Consider the following 26,505-nt stretch of genomic DNA (forward strand, 5'->3'; position numbering starts at 1 on the left):
AACCAAAAACCAACGATCCTTATCCTTGATACAAAAATACTTGAGTCCTTTTGCAGGCTTTGAAGAATGAGGGAGGCCATGCACTCCAATTGGCATGAGAAGCAGAGTCCTTGTGATCACTGAGGATTACAATATCTTGAACTGCCTCCTCCCAGCTACATACTACTCCCCAAGGGTTCTGGGGATGGAAAACCATCTCTTAACCGCTTCCCGACCAGCCACCGCAGTTATACTGCAGCAGGCTTGCTCCCTTGCGCGAGCCGTCATAGCTATATATCGGCTCGTGGGGTCAGGATAGCAGGCGCACATGCCCGTTGCACAGCAGGGGTGCTGATGCTCGTGGCTGACGGTCGCGATGGCTACTGGCCACAAGCGATCATGAGCAGGAGCCACAGAACAGGGATGTGTGTGTAAAAACACACACTTCCCTGTTCTGTTCTGGCAGGAGTGACAGATGGTTTGTTCCTATTAGCTAGGAACCAGGATCCGTCACTTCCTCTAGTCAGTCCCTTCCCCCTTCAGTTAGAATCACCTCCCAGGGAACACAGTTAACCCCTAGATCACCCACTAGTGTTAACCCCTTCACTGCCAATTACATTTTTTACAGTAATCAATGCATTTTTATAGCATTAATCGCTGTATTAGTGCCAATGGTCCCAAAAATGTGTCAAAATTGTCAGATGTGTCCACCATAATGTCGCAGTCATGATAAATATCGCAGATCGCCACCATTACTAGTAAAAAAAAAAATAATAATAATAAAAAAAGGCTATAAATCTATCCCCTGTTTTGTAGACTCTATAACTTTTGCGCAAACCAAACCAACAAAAAGCGTATATACGCTTATTGGGATTTTTTTTTTAAAATATAAACATGTAGAAGAAAACATATCAGCCTAAACTGAGAAAAAAATAGCTTTTTTAAAAACAAATGGGGATATTATCGCAAAAAGTACGGGGGCGTGGCTTGGACGGGACCCAGGATGGCTGCCTAAGATCTGAGCTCCCGCACGGAGAGGACGAATCTTGCCTTCTTGGGACTTTCACCCACCCGCAACCTAACCTAATAATGAGGAAATCTAACAGGAGCACCTCCGCTCCCCGCACGCTAAAAGATTCCGGGACACAGCTGGGCAAAAACATCCCGGAGCTGTTCCGCACTCAGCAGGCACACAACCACGAGGCGTCACAAGCCTCACAGACCCCGCAGGCCTCATCACCGGCCTCGCATAGCAGCTACGCTGACCTGCCGATGGACGAGGACGAAATCCCGGACCATCCCTTTGGCTTACTGGACTTACAGAAGGACCTGCAGAAAGTGGCCATTGACATCAAACATACGCTGACCGCAGCAATCACGGACTTGAAGGCGGATATCCACAGCATTACACACCGCATCGTGGAAGTGGAGCAGGCCTCACATACACACGCTGAAGCTATCAGGCAAGTGCAGAGGGCATATGATTCTCAACTACCACACATGTTTGAACTCCATCGTCAGATGGAAGACCTCGACAATAGAGGTCGCAGACACAATGTTAGGGTGAGGGGGGTCCCTGAAAGCATAGACTCGCCTGCACTACCACAGGCCATATGCTCCATCTTTAATGACTTACTAGGTCGCCCAGCAGATTCCCCTATAGAAATGGAGAGATTGCACCGAGCGCTGCGACCCCCTCCCCGTGAGCCTGATCCCCCAAGGGATATTGTATGCTGCATTGTAAATTTCCCTCTTAAAGAGGAAATCCTTCAGAAGGCACGCGAAAGAGGCCGCATTCTCTTTAATGGCATGGACATTAAACTATTTCAAGATCTTTCTCCAATAACATTACAAAACAGACGTGCGCTGCGCCCCCTGCTGGAGGTCCTGCGAGCACGAAATATCCAATACAGATGGAAGTTCCCATTCTGTCTTTCGGCCTCCACCAGAGGTCGCACTGCTCTACTCCGAACGCCGTAAGATCTGTCTGTCTTTTGTGACCAGCTTGACATTCCACGGGTGGATATCCCTGAGTGGTGCTTCTTTTACTTTCCATCGGAACCGCGGAAGTCGGTCTCACACAGCCTAACACCTAAAGACAACACTCGAGACGTCGCAGATTGGATCCAACGTCATCGGCTGATCGTCCTTCACGTCGGGACTTGTCAATACACAGCCCAGGACCGGCTGCGAGTCCCAGACGGGACCAACAGAATGTTTAATTACCTCTGCCACAGGTCCCACCGGGAGGATCATAAATACTGATAACTTTTTTTTTCTCTTGTTTTGTTCTCTTTTTGTTTTCTTTTTTTTGACCCCCCTCAGGGGTTTAGCCCTGCCAATCTCTCTGGGTCTTGCAGGAAATCCACTTGCACAGGAAGCTGACGGGACCCTTCGAGGTATGTTATCCTGCTTGCGACTACACCGGACGCCTACTCCCGCGCCACGACCCCAGGTATTCATTGCCACGGGACAGGAGGTTTTACTTCTCCCACATTTTCTTCCCACAGAGCGCCAGGTCTGCTTCTTACCCTTTCATCTATTCTTTCTTGGACTTAAGGAGCACAACACAAGGAATTGAAATGACGTAACAGCAGGTGGACCCCCCCTCCCCCCCCCACTTTTTTTTTTATTTTTTATTTTTTTGGGGGGAGACTTGCCCCCCTACCCGACTAGAGTGGATCTGTTTCTTTTGCATATTATATGACTTAATTGTATTGTGCTGGAGGTGGTGCTGGGAGGGGGGGGGGGGGGCTAGACCCTAGCCGACCAGAAGCCTGGCAAAATTACCACCACCCCCATCTTTATCTTCTCGCTGCCACCCAGGCCCAACATCCCCCGGCTTTATTTTCAGTCGCCTTCCAACAGGCGTTTAGCTACCGCAGGCTTTCCGGCGTGGGTCGAGCTCACCCTCCCCCCGGTGGTATTAGAAACTCCCACACGCATATCTCATCACTAAGGTGGGGGGTCTGCTAAAGCCCCTCCACAAGTGGGGGACGGGGGACTGGGGATGAGATGGGGATTAGAAACAACCCATGCACCGGTGGACATGTCCCCTTAAGTAACGACCTGTTCAATATTGCATCGCAGCTCTCCCCCTAAGCCTCTTTTGTAGGATCTGCAATTATAAAAACACCCCTAACCCTTTAGTGGGGTGGTCTCCTCCCCCTCCCCCATACTCATATCCATGCTTTCCCTATAGCTTGATACTTGGCCCTGGCGGAGTGGGATATACCCTTTATGGACTGATCCACTACTGGATACCCGGGATCTGCAACTAAATTAAGGGATCTTAGTACCCAGGTTATAAAAGGGAATTACTACACTAACACAGGGGAAATGTACACCGTTTGGAAGATTGGGGGGGGGGGGGGTGTGGCTTGGTCTGTTCTCTCTATGCATTTGACTTACGACTGATGCATGTCACATCCTAATGGGCTCCCTGAAGCTTGTCCCAAGCCCTGGGTGGGAGCCTCTTGGTTGACCCTAATGCTGATTTTGGAAGCCAGAACCTTTACCTGTGGGCTCTTAATAACACCCGTAGCCTTTCCTATAATCTTCTCATAAGGGAAGATGCTCGATGACGGATAGACTCTGGACCCTGGGGGGGGGGGGGGGGTCTATAGCTGATTTTATAGCTAATTTTATAGTTGCTTTACTAGTTGTTTACTGTACTAGCTTATGTACATTAAGTTAACTTCCTGGTCAACCCGGTGTAACGTATTGTTACTTGTATTACTGTTTTCAAACTCTTTAACCGTTGCTTCTGAACCCCTCGAGTTCATTACCTAAGTTGCGGAATTACCCAGTATTACTGAACGCACCCACGTCCTATTCATATACCAATCTAGTCCTCCTATGTGCGGGGCCACTTGGCTCCCTTTCATACCTCTTTTCCCACACAGCAGTACCCTTGGGCACTGGCTGACACACGCTTCTTAACAGGTGGACAAGATTTTCTACACCCACCTCTGGTATTTTGTGGTAAACAATTTTTGTGTACCTCCATTAAGTTAATCTCCTCGCTCCCTTAGTGCAAGCCCCCGGTCACTTTCATTTCTTACCATTTCCTTTCCCCTATACCTCTCTCATCCCGCTTCCTAGTCCTTGCTTTCTAAATTCCCCCCCCCCTCCCCCCTTTCTTTCCCCCCCTTTTCTTTTCCCCCCACTTTTTCTATTTTTTTTTCCTTTCTCTTCTCCTTTCCAGGGACCGCTCTCGCCCCGGAACCCCCGTCCGCAGTAAACTCTACTGATCGCCTCAGAGAATACCGAGCTAACCTCGAAACCTCGAAACCTCGTAGTCTCGCCGGCTTTACCACCCCCCACAACACAAGATAACATGCAACCAGAAAAAGATTGCAGGTGCTATCAGCCTTAACTAAACATGGGGCCCATTTCCTCTTTCTTCAAGAAACACATTTCCGTTCGGATTCAATACCTAAGTTAACTAATCGCACATATTCCTCGGCATTACACTCCACAAACCCTGACTCCAAAACTAAGGGGGTGTCCATACTAATTTCTAAATACGCGGACTTCCAACAGTCTGACTCCTTAATAGATCCGGAAGGTAGATACCTCTTTCTTAAAGGCACCTATGCTTCCAGGCCTATCACGCTTGCCAATATATACTGCCCCAATGCACACCAAGTCTCCTTTTTTAGAAAGGTGTGCGACCTTCTGTCCACGTTCCAGGAGGGCATGGTCCTACTGGGCGGGGATTTCAATACCCCACTGAATCCCACAATCGATACCTCCACGGGCAAATCCGTGCTATCTTACAGGGCGCTCCGACAGATTAAACTGCAACTACAAAGCCTCTCTCTCCATGACACCTGGCGTACTATGTTCCCAAATGACAGAGACTATACCTTTTATTCACCACCACACCTGAAATATTCCAGAATAGACTACTTATTCCTGACGCAAACAGACCTCCCCCTTCTCACACAAGCCTCAATTGAACCGATGTTCCTATCGGATCATCACCCAATTACAGTGACCCTCTCTTTCCCCGACTCGAAGCAAACGACAAAGACCTGGAGACTGAATCCCTCCTTGCTGAAAGACCCAGTCACGCTACAACAGATTCGATCCCAAATCCAACTGTACTTCGCGGAAAACTGTACTCCTGACGTTTCCCCTGTTACAATATGGGAGGCCCATAAATGTGTTATACGAGGGGAACTTATCTCTCTAGCAACAAAAGCCAAAAGGGCGCACCAAGAACGGATTAAAGCACTGATTGATACCATTAGTAGACTAGAAATATCTCACAAACAATCGTCCTCACAAGCCACACTTCAATAATTAATACTCACTCGATCCACATTGCTAGACGAATTGGGGAAACAAACGAGGAGACGCTACGTCCTCAGGCAAAAAGTGTTCTACGAACACGGCAACAAAAGTGGGAGACTCTTGGCATGCACGATTCAGGCCGCTAAGGCTTCGTCCACAATTTACCACATACGAGACAAACAAGGCACTCTCCTCTCCAAGAATGAGGATATAGCCAAACAGTTTGAATCGTTCTATTCCGATCTTTACAACCTGCCGACAGTCCACCCTGACCTTGACCCCTCGATCGCCCACACTGCCCAAATACGAGACTTTTTAGCACAATACTGCCCGAAACCTATTACCAGCCAGCAAGCTGAACACCTGGACAGCCCGCTTACTGCAGAAGAGCTGAGTACGGCCATTGGCCAAATGAAAGTAGGGAAAAGCCCGGGTCCAGATGGCCTACCACTGCAATACTACAAGTCCTTCCTAGAGGTCCTATAACCTAGAATGATGGCAACTTTTAACTCCCTTGCCCTCCCCCAGACTTCTACAGGTAGGCTACTGGAGGCCCATATAGCGGTCATCCCGAAGGAAGGCAAGGACCCGATGTTAATTTCCAATTACAGACCCATCTCACTGTTGAACGTGGACGTCAAATTATACGCCAAAATGCTAGCCAACAGGTTACTGCCTCTCATACCCAGTCTCATATCCTCCAATCAGGTGGGTTTTATTCCAGGTAGGGAGGCGAGAGATAATACCACACGTACCTTAAATCTACATCATTGGCTCACCTCCTCAAAAACCCAGGGATTTCTTCTATCCTTGGATGCGGAGAAGGCGTTCGACAGAGTGGCCTGGGACTATATGCGGGAAGTGCTGAAGGGGATAGGCCTTCAGCCTCAAATGTGCTCCTACATAGCTGCACTATACTCTAACCCCTCGGCGAGGGTGAAAGTGAATGGCCACCTGTCGAACGCCTTTACCATTAGCAACGGGACACGTCAGGGATGTCCCCTCTTGCCCCTCATTTTTGTCCTGACATTAGAGCCCCTATTGATCAAGCTCAGGACGAATTCCGATATTAAGGGGATCACCACACCACATAAAGAATTCAAAATAGCAGCATTCACCGACGACATGCTGCTATCGCTTCAAACACCTCAAGTCTCCTTACCTAGCCTACTAAAAGATATGACGCAATTTGGTGTTTTGTCAAATCTCAAAATTAATCTTTCTAAATCTTATGCCCTGAACATCTCACTCCCCCATTCTGAGGTATTACACTGCCAAGAATCCTTCCCATTCATATGGAAACAGGACTCCATTCCATATTTGGGTATACACATACCCAGGAGACTACCTGAGCTCTACCACTGCAACTTTATACCCATGCTATCCAAAATACAGTGAGACCTGAAGGATTGGACCAGTCTTAACGTCTCCTGGTTTGGACGTTCAGCCCTAGTAAAAATTATAATTCTCCCGCGTTTACTCTACTTAATGCAGACAATCCCCATTCACCTTCCCCCGTCCTTTTTTTCATCGTATAAAAAATCATGCACCGCATTTATATGGAAAAACGTCACTGCACGTATTAGTTACCTTCGGCTCACACGTGCCAAAAGCAAAGGTGGGATTGGATTACCAGATATACATAAGTACTATCTAGCCTGCCATTTGACCAGGCTAGTGGACTGGAAAGCCCACAAACATGAGAAGCCATGGGTCATGTTGGAGAACTCTTTCACGGATTTATTACTACATCTAATCCCTTGGACAAAACCCTCTCTATGGCCCCGAGACTTGGTGACACACCACTTTATTTACCCTACATTAACGACCTTTAGGAAGACCATGGTACCCTTTCAATTGTCCTCATACCCAGGCCCGTTGACCCCCCTGCCGGGGAATCCTGATTTTCCCCCTGGAGACTCTGGGGCTTTCCTTTAAAGGGAATGGCCTCATGAGGAAGTACTGGCGCACCAATTTTTTCACAGTGGACGCCTACGTCCCTATGAAGACTTGGTATCCTCATCACGCACTAAAAAATTCCCCTTCTGGACCTATAGGCAGGTGAGACACTTCCTCATGTCGCCAGGTCCATCCTCACAGTGGAACAGACAGCTTACTGCCTTCGAATCCCTACTCACACGCTCCACCCCTCAAAGGCATCTAATATCATACATATACACCCTACTGCAGGGGATTTGTTCCACCCCCAGCGGAGACGCTTCACGATTGTCCTGGGAAAGGGATGACAATTGGGAAGACATATGTGAGTATATTCACAAAGGTTCGTTAAACGTAGCAATCCAAGAAAATTGCTACAAGATTGCAACCAAATGGTACAGGACCCCTGCCCTCCTGCACCAATTCTCACCCACAATCTCTAACATTTGCTGGAGATGCAAGAGGGCGGTGGGCTTGATGCTCCATGTCTGGTGGGAGTGTACTTTAATTCAACAGTATTGGAGAGAGGTGCATGCCCTAACAACACAAGTCACTACACTCCCCCTAGAATTTAGCCCAGCGCAATACCTTTTACACCACTCGACTTTGCCTAAGAGACACTATCACAAATCACTTACCATGCATATGGTCAATGCTGCTAGGCTCTGCATCCCGGTGCATTGGCGATCGACAGACACACCATCCATTAGAGAATGGTTAATGAGGATCTCTAAGATCGAGGAAATGGAGGAATTGATTCATATCTCCCAAGAATGCCTGCAAAGCTTTACGGCCACCTGGGCATGTTGGATCCATTTTAAAACCACAGAGAACTATAAATCTTATTTTACACCCTCTGCCATGTTATCCAGAACAAACTAGTAGGACACCACGTCCACAAACCCTCAGTGGGGGCCGGGACGGAGAGCGGTCCCTACTCTTTTCCTTTCTCCCATCCCCTCAGCCCTTCCTTTCCCTACCTTGCACTACTTCTCTTGCCTCCTCCTCTTACCCATCCCTTCTTCTGTATCACTGCCCGTGACTAGACCCCTCTACACTAGTGTGTTCTCTCATCACCCAGGTTGCGAGGTAGAGGCTAACCCCTCTGGAACCAAATCTTCCATTGCTTGGGCCTGTTAACAATGGCCCCATTGACACTGTTTCAATCGCCCTTGGGGTTAGCTTTGATCAGCGGTACATACTGAGAGGACTCCTTATTGCTATGTTCAAATACAAGACTAGTTGCCTTTAACAATGCCTAGTATTCTCCCAATGTTATGTCTAGTTATGTAACACACTGCAAAATGTTAAGTTGACTGTACTGTATTGCACACTGATCTTGTAACCTTTTCAAGAAAATAAATAAAAAAAAATTTGTGGGGAAAAAAAAAAGTACAAAATATTTCAGTTTTTTTACAAATTGTCGCTCTTTGTTTGTTTATAGCGCAAAAAATAAAAACAAATACCACCAAAAGAAAGCTCTATTTATAGAAAAAAAAGGACATTCATTTTGTTTGTATCCAATGTCGCACGACCGCGCAATTGTCAGTTAAAGAGCCGAATCGCAAAAAGTGCTCTGGTCAGGAAGGGGGTAAATTCTTCTGTGGCTGAAGTGGTTAAGGTTTGACGTATGTCTTCCTCTGCTTCAATGTCTCCAAAACTGCCAAACTTCTCCTTCTCTTGTGTGTTCTTCTGCGTCACAAGAATGGTGTCTACATGAAGCGGACCTTGAGAGGAAAGGAAGTCCTGCTTTTCCTCCCGATGTTCTGCCTTGAGTGCCCTGCCCACAATGCCATGCAGAGTGTGCTCCAGCAGAAACACAAGAGGGATTGTGTCACTGATGCATGCTCGTTGACAGGCCTCTGCTGCATGTGCAGCCACTGCAGCATTGCCAAAGTGGAGTTCCACCTGGTGAGCATGTTACAAATCAGGTGGTTTATGGGCAGGTGGAATTCCCTGCTGAATTACAGCCAACCAAGCACTGGCTGTGTATGACCACCTGAAATTGCTACAGACTCTTCTGGCCTGTTTTGGCAGATCTTCCAACCCTGAGTACCTGTTAAAGAAATGCTGCCCCTCTAATTTGAGGACATGTGCTGACATTGCGTGAACCACCTCTTGGCCTGCCCCTGCAGAGCTGAAAGAATCTCTGCTCCAGTGAGGCTTCTGTCCCCTGGTAGGACCAGCTGAAGCACTGCATGGCATAGTTTAGCCTGACTCATTTAATAGCCCCTTGAATGCTTAGGTGATACTGGTGGTTAATAGGACAATTCAGCAAAGAAGGGCATGGAGTCAGAGAAGGAGGAGTGGGTGGAGCTTACAAATCTTAAATTATGACCACCAGCTGTATGGAGACATGGCGGCAAAACAAAGTATAGCACTTAGCCCTGTCCTGCATTCTTCCCAGTTGCAAGTAAAGTTACTCAGTGTGCTGTGAAAGAGATAGATTGTCCCTGACAATGCTTGCTGCATCACGTGTCAGCAGTAACATGAACCATGTGGCTAACTACCTTGCCCAACTATGCCACATCATTGCCTTCCAAGTGATAGTATAGAGCTGGAAAGACATTGTATGCAAAGAAATAGCGACTGGGAACCTGGTACAGCACATTCTGCAAATTCAGGGAAGGGGGCAGAATCCACCAGACAGAAAGGCAGGAGTTGTAAAGTCAGCAGCTTTGATAAGCTGGAATATAAAACACTGGGCATATGGATGACAGTGACTATTTTTTTTGCTGCAGCAGCTGGGACAAATTTGCTGCTATACTCTACAGCTGGTGGTGTGCTGCTGGTAGACATGCTGAAAGGACCTGCGATGCCCTTCGCTATAACATAATCCCTGTCAATACACTGCAGTAGAAGAGCTAATGCACTTCAATATACTGCAGTAGAAGTGCACTAACACACTTCAATATACTGCAGTAAAACTGCACTGATGCGCTTCAATATACTGCAGTAAAAGTGCACTAACGCACTTCAATATATTGGAGTAAAAGTGCCCTGATGCACTTTAATATATTGTAGTAAAAGTGTATACATGCACTTTAATATATTGCAGTAAAAAAGTGTATTCATGCACTTTAATATATTGCAGTAAAAGCCTATTCATGCACGTCAACATATTGCAGTAAAACTGTATTCATGCACTTCAATATATTGCTGTAAAAGTGTATTCAAGCACTTCAATATATTGCAGTAAAAGTGTATTCAAGCACTTCAATATATTGCAGTAAAAGCGTATTCATGCACTTCAATATATTGCAGTAAAAGTACCCTGACACACTTCAATATACTGCAGTAAAAGTGCACTAAGTCACTTCAATATACTGCAGTAAAAGTGCACTAAAGCACTTCAATATAGTGTAGTAAAAGTGCACTAACACAGTTAAATATACTGCAGTAAAAGTGAACTAACTCATTTTAATATATTGCTGTAAAAGTGCACCAATGCACCTTAATATACTGCAGTAAATGAGCAAAAACGCAATTCAATGTACTGCAGTAAAAGTGCCCTGACTCTCTACACTGATACACTTCAATATACTGTAGTAAAAGTGTCCTGACACTCTACCCTGGCAAATGTCAATATGCTGCAGTTAACCTGCCCTGACCCACTAAACTGACACACTTCAATAAACTAAATTGACACTAAAGTAAAAAAGGAAGGTCACACTACACTCACGCTGCACAATCAATATATGCCCACTACACTGATACTTTGCACTCACAATAGAATCACAATAGCACACTATAGAACACTAACTCGCTAGTAGCAATGAACAGAAACCTGTTTTATGTTTCTCCACTCCAATATCACATTACAAATGGCTTTTATGATGTGGGGTGGGTCTATGAGCAATGAGCCATAATTGGGCACAATCATCATTACTTTCTCCAATCATGGCTCTGACAGTGTTTTGTGCCCTGATTGGGCAAAGCCTTTATTTTTTCAGCCAATCAGGGCTTCCACTGTGTTGTGCAGTGCGCAGTGCATTTTGGGGCGTTCAAGCCAAACTTCTGCTCAGCCCGAATAGTTCGCTCAACACTAGTTCTCATTGCTTTTGTAATTTGGTCCATACATTTAGCCAGCATTTTCATTTAAAGTCATGATCCATTTAAATTTTTATGTAAAATCTAATGAACTTATCTTTGCTCCTTTTTAGTCTGCTAAAGATACCACGGAAGTGTTTTGGTTCAACACATAGAAAAATATGTTACTTTTGCATAAACCCTTGTGAGCTGATAACTTCCATCTCTCTGTTATGGAGATGGAGTTGAGAAGAGATAAGGAGAGGTCTGCGTAGGGGTTCCGGTTTATAGACAACCTGACACACGGCCCAATACAGCCAATGTTTCAGTTATGATGAACACAGTGAGTGATAGGTAGTGATCATCCATGGCGTTCATTCAGGAAAGGAAAGGGATGGTAAATATGACATTTACTGGGCCCTTCCGCCACTCTCCATCTTGAAGTAGGCTATTGTGTGCTTGCAGCTGCCAGCGGGAAGGAGAGGAGGAAATTCGACAGCACTGCGGGGGTATGGGGGCACACAGTGGGGCCTGGGCAGCAGGGGAAAATATTTGGTGTGGAGGAAGGGTGACGGGTGTGGTGTGGGGGCAATTACTAAAACTGATCCCTGCAGCAGCTGAAAGCATCGGTAGAGAGAGGCGAAGAAGCCAGCTTTCAGCTGCTGCAGAGAAATCCATACAGATGATTGGCTCCAGTAATTTTCCCACCCCCAAATTGAACACTTTCCATGCTCACATCCCATTCACCCTGAAACCTGAGCCCCCTTCTGACATAGGCCCCATACAGAAGGACTGGGGGTACCCCCTTATCCATGGCCCTAGGTCTGCATTCTTTGCTGCACATCAGAAATAAAGGAGCAGGGCTGACACCAAATGCTTAGGAATTCAGAGCTCTCCTGTCATGTAAAAAATTAAATTTAGGAGCATACTATATTTGTCCCACATGAATGCTTATTTTTCTAACCATGTAGCATGATTAACCACTTCACTGGACACAGTGGGTGACAGATCGTGACACATATGATGTCCAACCAGAGCAACTAATGTCCCACCCGACCATTATTTGACTATAGGCCACGCGGGAACGGGTTAAAAGGATAAAACATGTATTCAAGGAGGTACTGCATATGTTAAATTTTGCCTCTGCATACACTTTAATCTTACCATCGCATCCCCTTACTACTGGACCAAATCGATGGAGAGCATCAGTCAAGAGATCTGGAAGACGTCCATTAAGATCCACAGAAGCAAGACATCCCTGGAAACCATCTCGAGATGCAACAAGCTTTGGAAGAGTGACAAACATATTCCTTGGAAGGCCACCAATATAAAGTTCACCTAGATAAAAATGCAGAAGAGTAGAGGCAATAAAGAGGTTGGTAAAAGCAAAGAAATACATTAAAAGCATAATAGTACAATCATAACAGGTAATAGAAAAAGAAAATTATGAAGAAAATTTATTCCCCCATTTAATTGACCATTTACTTGTGATCCAATGTAGTAAAGCTGGCATTCCGTTCATTACATGTATGACTTCAAGAGAATTCAACAACCTGTTTTTACTTTACAATTCGATAGCTAAAAGCAGAACAGCTGAAAAAATATTATAAGGATTTTTCAAGTACAAAAGCTAGCTACAATGTAGAGTTTTTGCTGCAATTTTTGTGCAGTCAAAACATGGAATCATATTACATTTGCTTACAATGTTACATATACATATCATGTCAATAGTTTGACTTTGAATTGAGTTCAGCAGTGCAAAAAACACACACAGGAGGGTACAAATGTTGCGTGCACTACTGCCATACATATTTATTGAATCTCATAAAATATTACATACTTGGAATACTCAATGTATTATGTGCTTGAAATACCCAATATATGATGCCACTCTGCTGGGAATGATGGATGTAAGGGAGCACTCTGCTCAGAAATGACTAATGTAAGGCGGCACACTTCTGGGAAAACCTGATGTAAGGTGACACTCTGCTGGGAATGATTGATGTAAGGGGTCACTCTGCTGGGTATACCTGATGTAAGGGGCACTCTGCTGGGAATGATTGATGTAAGGGGTCACTCTGCTGGGTATACCTGATGTAAGGGGCACTCTGCTGGGAATGATTGATGTAAGGGGTCACTCTGCTGGGTATACCTGATGTAAGGGGCACTCTACTGTGAATAGCTGATGTAAGGGGGCACTCTGCTGGGAATACCTGATGTAAGTGGGCACTCTGCTGGGAATACCTGATGTAAGTGGGCACTCTGCTGGGAATACCTGATGTAAGATGGTACTCTGCTGGGAATGACAGATGTAAGGTGGAACTCTGTAGGGAATGGTTGATGTGAGGTGGTACTCTGCTGGGAATGGATGATCTAAGTTGACACACTTCTGGGAATACCTGATGTAAGGCGGCACTCTGCTGGGAATACCAGATGTAAGGCAGCACTCTGCTGGGAATGCCTTATGTAAGGTGGCACTCTGCTGGGAATACCAGATGTAAGGTGGCACTCTGCTGGGAATACCAGATGTAAGGTGGCACTCTGCTGGGATATGACTAATGTAAAATGGCACTCCGCTGGGAATTGGTGATGTAAGGTGGCAGTCTGCTGGGAACACTTTATGTAAGGGGGCACACTACTGGTAATGACTGATGTAAGGTGACATTCTGCTGGGAATACCTGAGGTAAGGTGGCACTCTGCTGGTAATAACCTGAGGTAAGGGGGCACTCTGCTGGGAATAACCTGAGGTAAGGGGGCACTCTGCTGGGAATAACCTGAGGTAAGGGGGCACTCTGCTGGGAATAACCTGAGGTAAGGGGGCACTCTTCTGTTATTACCCGATGTGAGATGGCACTCCGCTATTATTACCAGATGTAAGGTGGCACTCTGCTGGAAACACCCGATGTAAAGTGGCACTCTGATGGGAAAACATAATGTAAGGTGGCACTCTGATGGGAATGACTCATGTAAGGTGGCACTCTGCTGGGAATACCTGATGTAAGGCGGCACTCTGCTGGGAATGACTTGTGTAAGGGGGCACTGTGCTTGGAATCCCTGATGTAAGGGGGAACTTTGCTGGGAATACCAGATGTAAGGGAGCACTCTGCTAGGAATGACTGATGTAAGGTGGCACTCTGCTGGGAATGACTAATGTAAGGTGGCACTCTTCTGGGAATACCCGAGGTAAGGTCGCACTCTGCTGGGAATACCTGAGGTAAGGTGGCACTCTGCTGGGAATGACTGATGTCAAAGGGCAAACTGCTGGGAATACCTGGCGTAAGATGGTACTCTGCTGGGAAAGACTGATGAAAGGGGGCACTCTGCTGGGAATACCTGATGCAAGGTGGCACACTGCTGGGAATACCTGATGTAAGGTGGCACTTTGTTGGGAATGACTGATGTAAGGGGGCACTCTGCTGGGAATACCTGATGTAAGGCGGCACTCTGCTGGGAATACCGGATGTAAGGTGGCACTCTGCTGGGAATGACTGATGTAAGGGTGCACTGTGCTGGGAATACCCGATGTAAGGTGGCACTCTGCTGTGAAAACCCAATGTAAGGTGGAACTCTGCTTTTAAATATCTGACATAAGGGGGCACTCTGCTGGGATTACCCGATGAGAGGTGGCACTCTGCTGGAAAAACCTAATGTAGGTGGCACTATGCTGGAAATACCTGATGTAAGGTGGTACTCTGCTGGAAATACCAAATGTAAGGTAGAACTCTGCTGGGAATACCTGATGTAAGGTTGCACTCTGCTGGGAACACAGGCTGTAAAGGTGGCACTTTGTTGGGAATGACTGATCTAAGGGGGGACTCTGCCGGGAAAACATGATGTAAGAGGACACTCTGCTGGGAATACCTGATGAAAGGTGGCACTCTGCTGGGAATACTGGATGTAAGATGGCACTTTGATGGTAATGAACGATGAAAGGGGGCACTCTGCTGGCAATATCCGATGTAAGGTGGCACTCTTCTGGGAATAGTTTATGTAAGGTTGCACTCTGCTGGGAATGGCTGATGTAAGGTGTCACTCTGCTGGGAATACCTTAGGTAAGGGGGCACACTGCTTGGATTACCAGGTGTAAGGTGACATTCTCCTGGGAATGACTACTGTAAGGGAGTTATCTGCTGGGAATGACTGATGTAAGGGGGCACTCTGCTGAGAATACCTCATGTAAGGTTGCACTTTGCTGGGAATTCCTGAGGTAAGGGGGCAAACTGCTTGGATTACCAGGTGTAAGGCGGCACACTCCTGAGAATGACTACTGTAAGGGAGTAATCTGCTGGGTATGACTGATGTAAGGGAGTAATCTGCTGGGTATGACTGATGTAAGGGGGGACTCTGCAGGTAATACCTCAGGTAAGGGGGCACTCTGCAGGGAATACATGAGTTAAGGTGGTACTCTGTTGGGAAGACCAGAGATGAGGTGGAACTCTGCTGTGAATACCTAATGTAAGGGGGCACTCTGTTTGAAAAACCTGATGTAAGGTGGTACAATGCTGGAAATATCTGATGTAAAGGGGATCTCTGCTGGGAATACCTTATGTAAGGTGGCACTCTGCTGGGAATGACTGATGTAAGGTGGCACTCTGCTGGTAATGGGTGATGTAAGGTGGCACTCTGCTGGGAATACTTCATGTAAGGTTGCACTCTGCTGGGAATGGCTGATGTAAGGTGGCACTCTGCAGGGAATACCTGAGGTAAGGGGGGCACACTGCTTGGATTACCAGATGTAAGGTGGCACTCTCCTGGGAATGACTACTGTAAGGGAGTAATCTGCTGGGAATACCTCATGTAAGGTTGCATTCTGCTGGGAATGGCTGATGTAAGGTGGCACTCTGCTGGGAATACCTGAGATAAAGGGGCACACTGCTGGAATTACCAGGTGTAAGGTGGCACTTTCCTGGGAATGACTACTGTAAGGGAGTAATCTGCTGGGAATGACTGATGTAAGGGGGCACTCTGCTGAGAATACTGATTGTAAGGGGGAACTCAGGTAAGGTTGCTCTCTGCTGGGAATGGCTGATGTAAGGTTGCTCTCTGCTGGGAATTCCTGATGTAAGGTTTCTCTCTGCTGGAAATACCCAATGTAAAGTGGCACTCTGCTGAGAATGACTAATGTAAGGGGTCACTATGCTGGTGAATGACTAATGTAAGGTGACACTCTGCTGGGATGAACCGATGTAAGGTGGCACTCTGCTGGAAATATCTGATGTAAGATGGCACTATGCTGGAAATAACCCATGTAAGGTGGCACTCTTCTGGGAATATGGGATGTCGGGGGGCACTCTGCTGGAAATACCTGTTGTAAGGAGGCACTCTGCTGGGAATACAAAATGTAAGGGGGCACTCTGCTGGGAATACCTTAGGTAATGTGGCACTCTGCTGGGAATACCTGAGGTAATGTGGCACTCTGCTGGGAATACCTCAGGTAAGGGGGCACTCTGCTGGGAATACCTCAGGTAAGGGGGCACTCTGCTGGGAATACCTCAGGTAAGGGGGCACTCTGCTGGGAATGCCCGGTGTAAGGTTGCACTCTGCTGGAAATGACTACTGTAAGGAAGACCCTGCTGGGAATGACTGATGTAAGGGAGCACTCTGCTGAGAATACAGGATATAAGGCGGCATTTTGCTGAGAATACATCAGGTAAGTGGCCACTCTGCTGGGAAAACTTGAGGTAAGGTGGCACTCTGCTGGGAAAACCTGAAGTAAGGGGGCATTCTGCTTGGAATTCCTGATGTAAGGTGGCACTTTGCTGGGAATTCCTGAGTTAAGGTGGCACTCTACAGGGAGTACCTGTTGTAAGGGGGCACTCTGCTTGAAATAACTGATGAAAGGTGGCACTCTGCCGGGAAAACCTGATGTAACATGGCTCTCTGCTGGGAATGGCAGATGTAAGGTGGCACTCTCCTGCGAATACCCGGTGTAAGGTGGCACTGTGCTCAGAATACCCGATGTAAGGTGGCACTCTGCTGGGAATACCTGATGTAAAGTGTCTCCCTGCTGGGAATACCTGATGTAAGGTTGCTCTCTGCTGGGAATGGCTGATGTGAGGTGGCACTCTGCTGCGAATTCCCGATGTAAGAAGGCACTCTGCTGGGAATACCCGATGTAAGGTGGCACTCTGCTGGGAATGACTAATATAAGGGGTCACTCTACTGGTGAATAACTAACGTAAGGCGACACTGTGATTACCCGGTGTAAGGTGGCACTCTCTTGGGAATGACTAGTGTAAGGGAGAAATCTGCTTGGAATACCTGTTTTAAAGTGTAACTCTGCTGGGAATACCTCATGTAAGGTTGCACTCTGCTGGGAATGGCTGATGTAAGGTGGCACTCTGCTTGGAATACCTGAGGTAAGGGGGCACACTGCTGGAATTATCAGGTGTAAAGGGGCACTCTCCTGGGAATGAATACTGTAAGGGAGTAATCTGCTGGGAAAGATTGATGTAAGGGGGCACTGTGCTGAAAATACTGATTGTAAGGGGGTACTCTGCAGGGAATACCTCAGGTAAGGTTACACGCTGCTGGGAATGGCTGATGTAAGGTTGCTCTCTGCTGGGAATTCCCGATGGAAGAAGGCACTCTGCTGGGAATACCCAATGTAAGGTGACACCCTGCTGGGGTAACCCGATGTAATGTGGCACTCTGCTGAAAATACCCCATGTAAGGATATACTCTGCTGGGGATGGCTGATGAAAGATGGCACTCTGTTGGGAATACCTAAGGTAAGGTGGCACTCTGTTGGGAATACCTGAGGTAAGGGGGCACTCTGTTGGGAAAACCTGAGGTAAGGGGGCACTCTGTTGGGAATACCTGAGATAAGGGGGCATTCTGCTGGGAACACCCGAAGTAAGTTGGCACTCTACTGGGTATACCTGATGTTATGTGGCACTCTGCTGGGAATAAATTATGTAAGGGGGCACTCTGCTGGGAATACAAAATGTAAGGGGGCACTCTGCTGGGAATACCAGATGTAGGGGGGCACTCTGCTGGGAATATCTGATGTAAGGGAGAAATCTGCTGGGAATACCTGAATTAAGGGGGCACTCTGCTGGGAATATCTGATGTAAGGGGGAACTCTGCTGGGAATACCCAATGTAAGGTGGAACTCTGCTGGGAATATGTGAGGTAAGGGGGCACTCTGCTGGGATTACTCATTGCAAGGTGGCACTATGCTGGGAATACCTGAAGTAAAGGGGCACTCTGCTGGGATTACTCATTGCAAGGTGGCACTATGCTGGGAATACCTGAAGTAAAGGGCCACTCTGCTCAGAATGCCTGAAGAAAGGGGGCATTCTGCTTGGAATTCCTGATGTAAGCTGGCACTCTGTTGGGAATGGCTGATGTAAGGTGGCACTCTGCTGGGAATAACTGAGATAAGGGGGCACTCTGCTGGGAATAACTGAGATAAGGTTGCACTCTGCTGGGAATACCTGAAGTAAGGGGGCACTCTGCTGGGAATACCTGAAGTAAGGGGGCACTCTGCTGGGAATACCTGAAGTAAGGGGGAACTCTGCTGGGAATACCTGAAGTAAGGGGGCACTCTGCTGGGAATACCTGAAGTAAGGGGGCACTCTGCTGGGAATACCTGAAGTAAGGGGGCACTCTGCTTGGAATACCTGAAGAAAGGGAGCATTCTGCTTGGAATTCCTGATGTAAGGTGGCACTCTGTTGGGAATGGCTGATGTAAGGTGGCACTCTTCTGGGAATTACTGAGGTAAGGTGGCAGTCTTCTGGGAATACCCAATGTAAGGTGGAAATCTGCTGGGTATACCTGAGGTAAGGGGGCGCTCTGCTGGAATTACTCAATGTAAGGGGGCACTCTGCTAGGAATACCTGAAGAAAGGGGGTATTCTGCTTGGAATTCCTGATGTAAGGTGGTACTCTGTTGGGAATGGCTGATGTAAGGTGGCACTCTGCTGTGAATACCCAATGTAAGGGGGCACTCTGCTGGGAATACCTGAAGTAAGGGGGCATGCTGCTGGGAATACCTGTTGAAAGGGGGCATTCTGCTGGGAATACCTGATGTAAGGTGGAACTCTGCTTGGAATACCTGCGGTAAGATCGCACTCTGCTGGGAATACCTGAGGTAAGAGGGCACTCTGCTCGGAATACCTGAGGTAAGGGGGCACTCTGCTGGGAATACCTGAGGTAAGGGGGCACTCTGCTGGGAATACCTGAGGTAAGGGGGCACTCTGCTCGGAATACCTGAGGTAAGGGGGCATTCTGCTCGGAATACCTGAGGTAAGGGGGCATTCTGCTCGGAATACCTGAGGTAAGGGGGCACTCTGCTGGGAATACCTGAGGTAAGGGGGCACTCTGCTGGGAATACCTGAGGTAAGGGGGCACTCTGCTGGGAATACCTGAGGTAAGGGGGCACTCAGATGGAAATGACTACTGTAAAGAAGGACTCTGCTGGAAATGACTGATGTAAGGTGGCACTCTGCTGGGAATGGCTGATGTAAGGGGGGCACACTGCTTGGATTACCAGTTGTAAGGTAGCACTTTCCTGGGAATGACCACTGTAAGGGAGTAATCTGCTGGGAATACCTGTTTTAAGGTGGCACTCTGCTGGGAATGACTGAGGTAAGGGGGCACACTGCTGGAATTACCAGGTGTAAGGTGGCACTCTCCTGGGAATGACTACTGTAAGGGAGTAATCTGCCGGGAATGACTGATATAAGGGGGCACTCTGCTGAGAATACTGATTGTAAGGTGGAACTCTGCTGGGAATACCTAATGTAAGGGGGCACTCTGCTTGAAATACCTGATGTAAGGTGGCACAATGCTGGAAATATCTGATGTAAGGCGGATCTCTGCTGGGAAAATCCTATGTAATGGGGCACTCTGCTGGGAATACCTGAGGTAAGGGGGCACTCTGCTGGGAATACCTGAGGTAAGGGGGCACTCTGCTGGGAATACCTGAGGTAAGGGGGCACTCTGCTGGGAATACCTGAGGTAAGGGGGCACTTTGCTGGGAATATCTGAGGTAAGGGGGCACTCTGCTGGGAATATCTGAGGTAAGGGGGCACTCTGCTGGGAATGGCTGATGTAAGGTGGCACTCTGCTGGTAATTTATGAGGTAGGGGGCACACTGCTGGGAATACCCGAGGTAAGGTGGCACTCCCCTGGGAATACCCAATTTAAGATGGAGCTCTGCTGGGAATAACTGAGGTAAGGTGCCAATCTGCTGGGAATGGCTGAGGTAAGGTGGCACTCTGCTGGGAATAACTGAGGTAAGGTTGCACTCTGCTGGGAATTCCTGAGGTAAGGTGGCACTCTGCTGGAAATTCCCAATGTAAGATGGCACTCTGAAGGGATTACCTGATGTAAGGTGACACTATGGTGAGAATACCCAATGTTAGGTGGCACTCTGCTGGAAATTTGCAATGTAAGGTGCCACTCTGCCGGGAATTCCTGATGTAAGATTGCACTCTGCTGGGAATACCCAATGTAAGATGGCTTTCTGCTGGGAATGGCTGATGTAAGGTGGTACTCTGCTAGGAAATCCTGGATTTAAGGTGGTACTCTGCTGGGAATATCTTATACAAGGGGGCATTCTATGTGGAATACCTGAGGTAAGGGGGCACATTGCTGGGAATTCCTGAGGTAAGGTGGCACTTTTCTGGGAATAAGGGATGTATGGGGGCATAGTGCTGAGAATACCTGAAGTAAGGGAGCACTCTGCTGGGAAGATCTGAAGTAAGGGGGCACTCTGCTGGGAAGGGCTGACTTAAGGTGCCAATCTGCTGGGAATGGCTGAGGTAAGGTGCCACTCTGCTGGGAATAAATGAGGTAAGGCTGCACTCTGCTGGGAATTCCTGAGGTAAGGGGACATTCTGCTGGAAATTCCTGATGTAAGGTGACATTATGCTGGGAGTACCTGATGTTAGGTAGTACTCTGCTGGGAATACCCGATGTAAGGTGGCACTCTGCTGGGAATACCCGATGTAAGGTGGCACTCTGCTGGGAAGACATGAGGTAAGGGTGCACTCTGCCGGGATCACCCAATGTAAGTTGACAAAGTTCTGGGAGTACCCAATGTAAGGTGGCTCTCTACTAGGAATACCCGATGTGCTGGAGCACTCAGCTGGGAATACCCGATGTAAGGGGGAACTTTGCTGGGAATATCTGAGGTAAGGTGGCAGTCTGCTGGGAATACCTGAGGTAAGGTGTAACTCTGCTTAGAATATCTGATGTAAGGTGGTACTCTGCTGGGAATCACTGATGAAAGGTGGCACTCTGCTGGGAATACGTGAGGTAAGGGGGCACTCTGCTGGGAATACCTGAGGTACAGTGGCACTCTCCTAGTAAAACCAGAGGTAAGGTGTCACTCTGCTGGGGATATCTCAGGTAAGGGGGCACTCTGCTGGGAATACCTGAGTTAAGGTGGTACTCTGTTGGGAATACCTGAGATAAGGTGGAACTCTGCTGGGAATACCTAATGTAAGGGGGCACTCTGCTTGAAATACCTGATGTAAGGTGGCACAATGCTGGAAATATCTGATGTAAGGGGGATCTCTGCTGGGAATACCCTATGTAAGGTGGCACTCTGCTGGGAATACCTGAGGTAAGGGGGCACTCTGCTGGGAATACCTGAGGTAAGGTGGCACTCTGCTGGGAATACCCAATTTAAGATGGAGCTCTGCTGGGAATAACTGAGGTAAGGTGCCAATCTGCTGGGAATGGCTGAGGTAAGGTGCCACTCTGCTGGGAATAACTGAGGTAAGGTTGCACTATGCTGGGAATTCCTGATGTAAGGTGGCACTCTGCTGGAAATTCCCAATGTAAAATGGCACTCTGATGGGATTACCTGATGTAAGGTGACACTATGGTGGGAATACCCAATGTTAGGTGGCACTCTGCTGGAAATTCCCAATGTAAGGTGCCACTCTGCTGGGAATTCCTGATGTAAGATTGCACTCTGCTGGGAATACCCAATGTAAGGTGGCTTTCTGCTGGGAATGGCTGATGTAAGGTGGTACTCTGCTAGGAAATCCTGGATTTAAGGTGGTACTCTGCTGGGAATATCTTATACAAGGGGGCATTCTATGTGGAATACCTGAGGTAAGGGGGCACTTTGCTGGGAATTCCTGAGGTAAGGTGGCACTCTTCTGGGAATAAGGGATGTATGGGGGCATAGTGCTGGGAATACCTGAAGTAAGGGAGCACTCTGCTGGGAAGATCTGAAGTAAGGGGGCACTCTGCTGGGAAGGGCTGACTTAAGGTGCCAATCTGCTGGGAATGGCTGAGGTAAGGTGCCACTCTGCTGGGAATAAATGAGGTAAGGCTGCACTCTGCTGGGAATTCCTGATGTAAGGTGACATTATGCTGGGAATACCCGATGTAAGGTGGCACTCTGCTGGGAATACCCGATGTAAGGTGGCACTCTGCTGGGAATACCTGATGTAAGGTGGCACTCTGCTGGGAATACCCGATGTAAGGTGGCACTCTGCTGGGAATACCCGATGTAAGGTGGCACTCTGCTGGGAATACCCGATGTAAGGTGGCACTCTACTGGGAATACCCGATGTAAGGTGGCACTCTGCTGGGAAGACATGAGGTAAGGGTGCACTCTGCTGGGATCACCCAATGTAAATTGACAACGTTCTGGGAGTACCCAATGTAAGGTGGCTCTCTGCTAGGAATACCCAATGTGCTGGAGCACTCTGCTGGGAATACCCGATGTAAGGTGGCACTCTGCTGGGAATACCTGAGGTAAGGTGTAACTCTGCTTAGAATATCTGATGTAAGATGGTACTCTGCTGGGAATCACTGATGAAAGGTGGCACTCTGCTGGGAATACGTGAGGTAAGGGGGCACTCTGCTGGGAATACCTGAGGTACAGCGGCACTCTCCTAGTAAAACCAGAGGTAAGGTGGAACTCTGCTGGGAATACTTGATGTAAGGGGTCATTCTACTTGGAATACCTGTGGTAAGGGGGCACTTTACCAGGAATACCTGAGGTAAGGTGGCACTCTGCTGGGAATACCTTATGTCCTTACATTAGGTATTCCCAGCAGAGTGCCACCTTACCTTATGTATTCCCAGCAAAGTGAGACCTTACATCAGGTATTCCAAGTAGAATGACCCCTTACATCAGGTATTCCCAGCAGAGAGTGGTACTCTGCTGGGAATACCCGATATAAGGTGGCACTCTGCTCGGCATACCCGATATAAGGTGGCACTCTGCTGGGAATACCCAATGTAAGGTGGCACTCTGCTGGGAATACCCAATGTAAGGTGGCACTCTGCTGGGAATACCCAATGTAAGGTCGCACTTTGCTGGGAACACCAGAGGTAAGGTTGCACTGTGCTGGAAAAAACTGATGAAAGGTGGCTCTCTGCTGGGAAAACCTGGGGTAAGATGGCATTCTGCTGGGAATACCTGGGGTAACGGGGCACTGTGCTGGGATTTCTCAATGTAAGGTTGCACTGTGCACAGAATACCCAATGTAAGGTGGAACTCTGCTGGGAATACCTGAAGTAAGGGGGCACTCTGCTGGGAATACCTGAAATAAGGGGGCACTCTGCTGGGAATACCTAATGTAAGGTGGCACTCTGCTGCGAATACCTGATGTAAGGTTGCACTCTGCTGGGAATACCTGAGGTAAGGGTGAACTCTGCTGGGAATACCTGAGGTAAGGGTGAACTCTGCTGGCAATACCTGAGGTAAGGGTGAACTCTGCTGGGAATACCTGAGGTAAGGGTGAACTCTGCTGGGAATACCTGAGGTAAGGGTGAACTCTGCTTGGAATACCTGGTGTAAGGTGCCACTCTGCTGGGAATTTCTGAGAGTAGGGGGCACTCTGCTGGGAATACCTGATGTAAGGTGGAACTCTGCTTGGAATACCTGATGTAAGGGGGCATTCTGCTGGGAATTCCTGATGTAAGATGGCACTCTGCTGGGAATAACTGAGGTAAGGTCGCACTCTGCTGGGAATACCTGAGGTAAGGGGGCACTCTGCTGGGAATTTCTGAGGTAGGGAGCACACTGCTGGGAAAACCTGAGGTAAGGTGGCACTCTGCTGGGACTACCCAATGTAAGATTGAACTCTGCTGGGAATAACTGAGGTAAGGTGGCACTCTGCTGGGAATACTTAATGTAAGGTGGAACTCTGCTGGGAATACCTGAGGTAAGGGGGCACTCTGCTGGTTAACTCTGCTGGGAATACCTGAAGAAAGGGGGGCATTCTGCTTGGAATTCCTGATGTAAAGTGACACTGTTGGGAATGGCTGATGTAAGGTGGCACTCTGCTGGGAATACCCAATGTAAGGTGGAACTCTGCTGGGAATACCTGAGGTAAGGGGCACTCTGCTGGGATTAGTCGATGTAAGGCGGCACTCTGCTGGGAATACCTGAAATAAGGGGGCACTCTGCTGGGAATAACCGATGTAAGGTGGTACTCTGCTGGGAATACAAGATGTAAGGGGGCACCCTGCTGGGAATACCTGAATTAAGGGGGCACTCTACTGGGAATACCTGAATTAAGGGGACAATCTGGGTGGAATATTTTATGTAAGGGGGCATCTGCTGGGAATACCCAATGTAAGATGGAACTCTGCTGGGAATAACTGAGGTAAGGTGGCACTCTGCTGGGAATACCCAATGTAAGTTGGAACTCTGCTGGGAATAACTGAGGTAAGGTGGCACTCTGCTGGGAATACCTGATGTAAGGTGGAACTCCGTTGGGAATACCTGAGGTAAGGGGGCACTCTGCTGGTATTACCTGAAGTAAGGGTGCACTCTGCTCTGAATACCTGAAGAAAGGGGGCATTCTGCTTGGAATTCCTGATGTAAGGTGGCACTCTGTTGGGAATGGCTGATGTAAGGTGGAACTCTGCTGGGAATAACTGAGGTAAGGTGGCACTCTGCTGGGAATACCTGAGGTAAGGGGGCACTCTGCTGGGAATTCCTGATGTAAGATGGCACTCTGCTGGGAATTCCTGATGTAAGATGGCACTCTGCTGGGAATAACTGAGGTAAGGTCACACTCTGCTGGGAATACCTGAGGTAAGGGGGCACTCTGCAGGGAATTTCTGAGGTAGGGGGCACACTGCTGGAAATACCTGAGGTAAGGTGGCAATCTGCTGGGAATACCCAATGTAAGATTGAACTCTGCTGGGAATAACTGAGGTAAGATGGCACTCTGCTGGGAATACCCAATGTAAGGTGGAACTCCGCTGCGACTACCTGAGGTAAGGGGGCACTCTGCTGGGATTACTCGATGTAAGGGGGCACTCTGCTGGGAATACCTGAAGTAAGGGGGCACTCTGCTCTGAAAACCTGAAGAAAGGGGGCATTCTGCTTGGAATTCCTGATGTAAGGTGGCACTCTGTTGGGAATGGCTGATGTAAGGTGGAACTCTGCTGGGAATAACTGGAGGTAAGGTGGCACTCTGCTGGGAATAACTGGAGGTAAGGTGGAACTCTGCTGGGAATACCTGATGCAAGGGGGCACTCTGCTGGGAATTCCTGATGTAAGATGGCACTCTGCTGGGAATAACTAAGGTACGGTCGCACAATGCTGGGAATACCTGAGGTAAGGTCGCACTTGGCTGGGAATACCTGAGGTAAGGGGGCACTCTGCTGGGAATTTCCGAGGTAGGGGGCACACTGCTGGGAATACCTGAGGTAAGGTGGCACACTGCTGGGAATACCCAATGTAAGATTGAACTCTGCTGGGAATAACTGAGGTAAGGTGGCACGCTGCTGGGAATACCCAATGTAAGGTGGAACTCTGCTGGGAATACCTGAGGTAAGGGGACACTCTGCTGGTTAACTCTGCTGGGAATACCTGAAGAAAGGGGGACATTCTGCTTGGAATTCCTGATGCAAAGTGACACTCTGTTGGGAATGGCTGATGTAAGGTGGCACTCTGCTGGGAATACCTAAGGTAAGGTGTCACTCTGCTGAGAAAACCCAGTGTAAGGTGGAACTCTGCTGGGAATACCTGAAGGAAGGGGGCACTCTGCTCGGAATACCTAAGGTAAGGCGGCACTCTGCTGGGAATACCCAATGTAAGGTGGAAATCTGCTGGGAATACCTGAGGTAAGGGGGCACTCTGCTGGGATTACTTGATGTAAGGTGGCACTCTGCTGGGAATACCTGAAATAAGGGGGCACTCTGCTTGGAATTTCTGATGTAAGGTGGCACTCTGTTGGGAATGGCTGATGTAAGGTGGCACTCTGCTGGGAATACCCAATGTAAGTGGGCATCCTGCTGGGAATACCCAATGTAAGTGGGCACTC

The 26,505-nt window shown here is 48.0% G+C and overlaps 1 protein-coding gene across 30 annotated transcripts in view; it reads right to left on the minus strand.

Annotated features, from left to right (window-relative positions):
- Positions 1 to 26,505, minus strand: part of LOC143934091 (neurexin-2-like) — a 3,463,823-nt gene that overhangs the window by 1,194,918 nt on the left and 2,242,400 nt on the right. For all 30 annotated transcript variants that reach the window (XM_077457482.1, XM_077457436.1, XM_077457661.1 and 27 more), the window contains one exon: positions 12,412 to 12,585. In XM_077457482.1, coding sequence (XP_077313608.1) covers positions 12,412 to 12,585 — 174 coding nt within the window. The remainder of the gene's footprint in view (positions 1 to 12,411; positions 12,586 to 26,505) is intronic.

Source organism: Lithobates pipiens, unplaced genomic scaffold, assembly GCF_037356315.1.
Source record: "Lithobates pipiens isolate NorthernLeopardFrog02 unplaced genomic scaffold, aLitPip1_a1.2 Scaffold_10, whole genome shotgun sequence".
Lineage (NCBI taxonomy): Eukaryota > Metazoa > Chordata > Amphibia > Anura > Ranidae > Lithobates > Lithobates pipiens.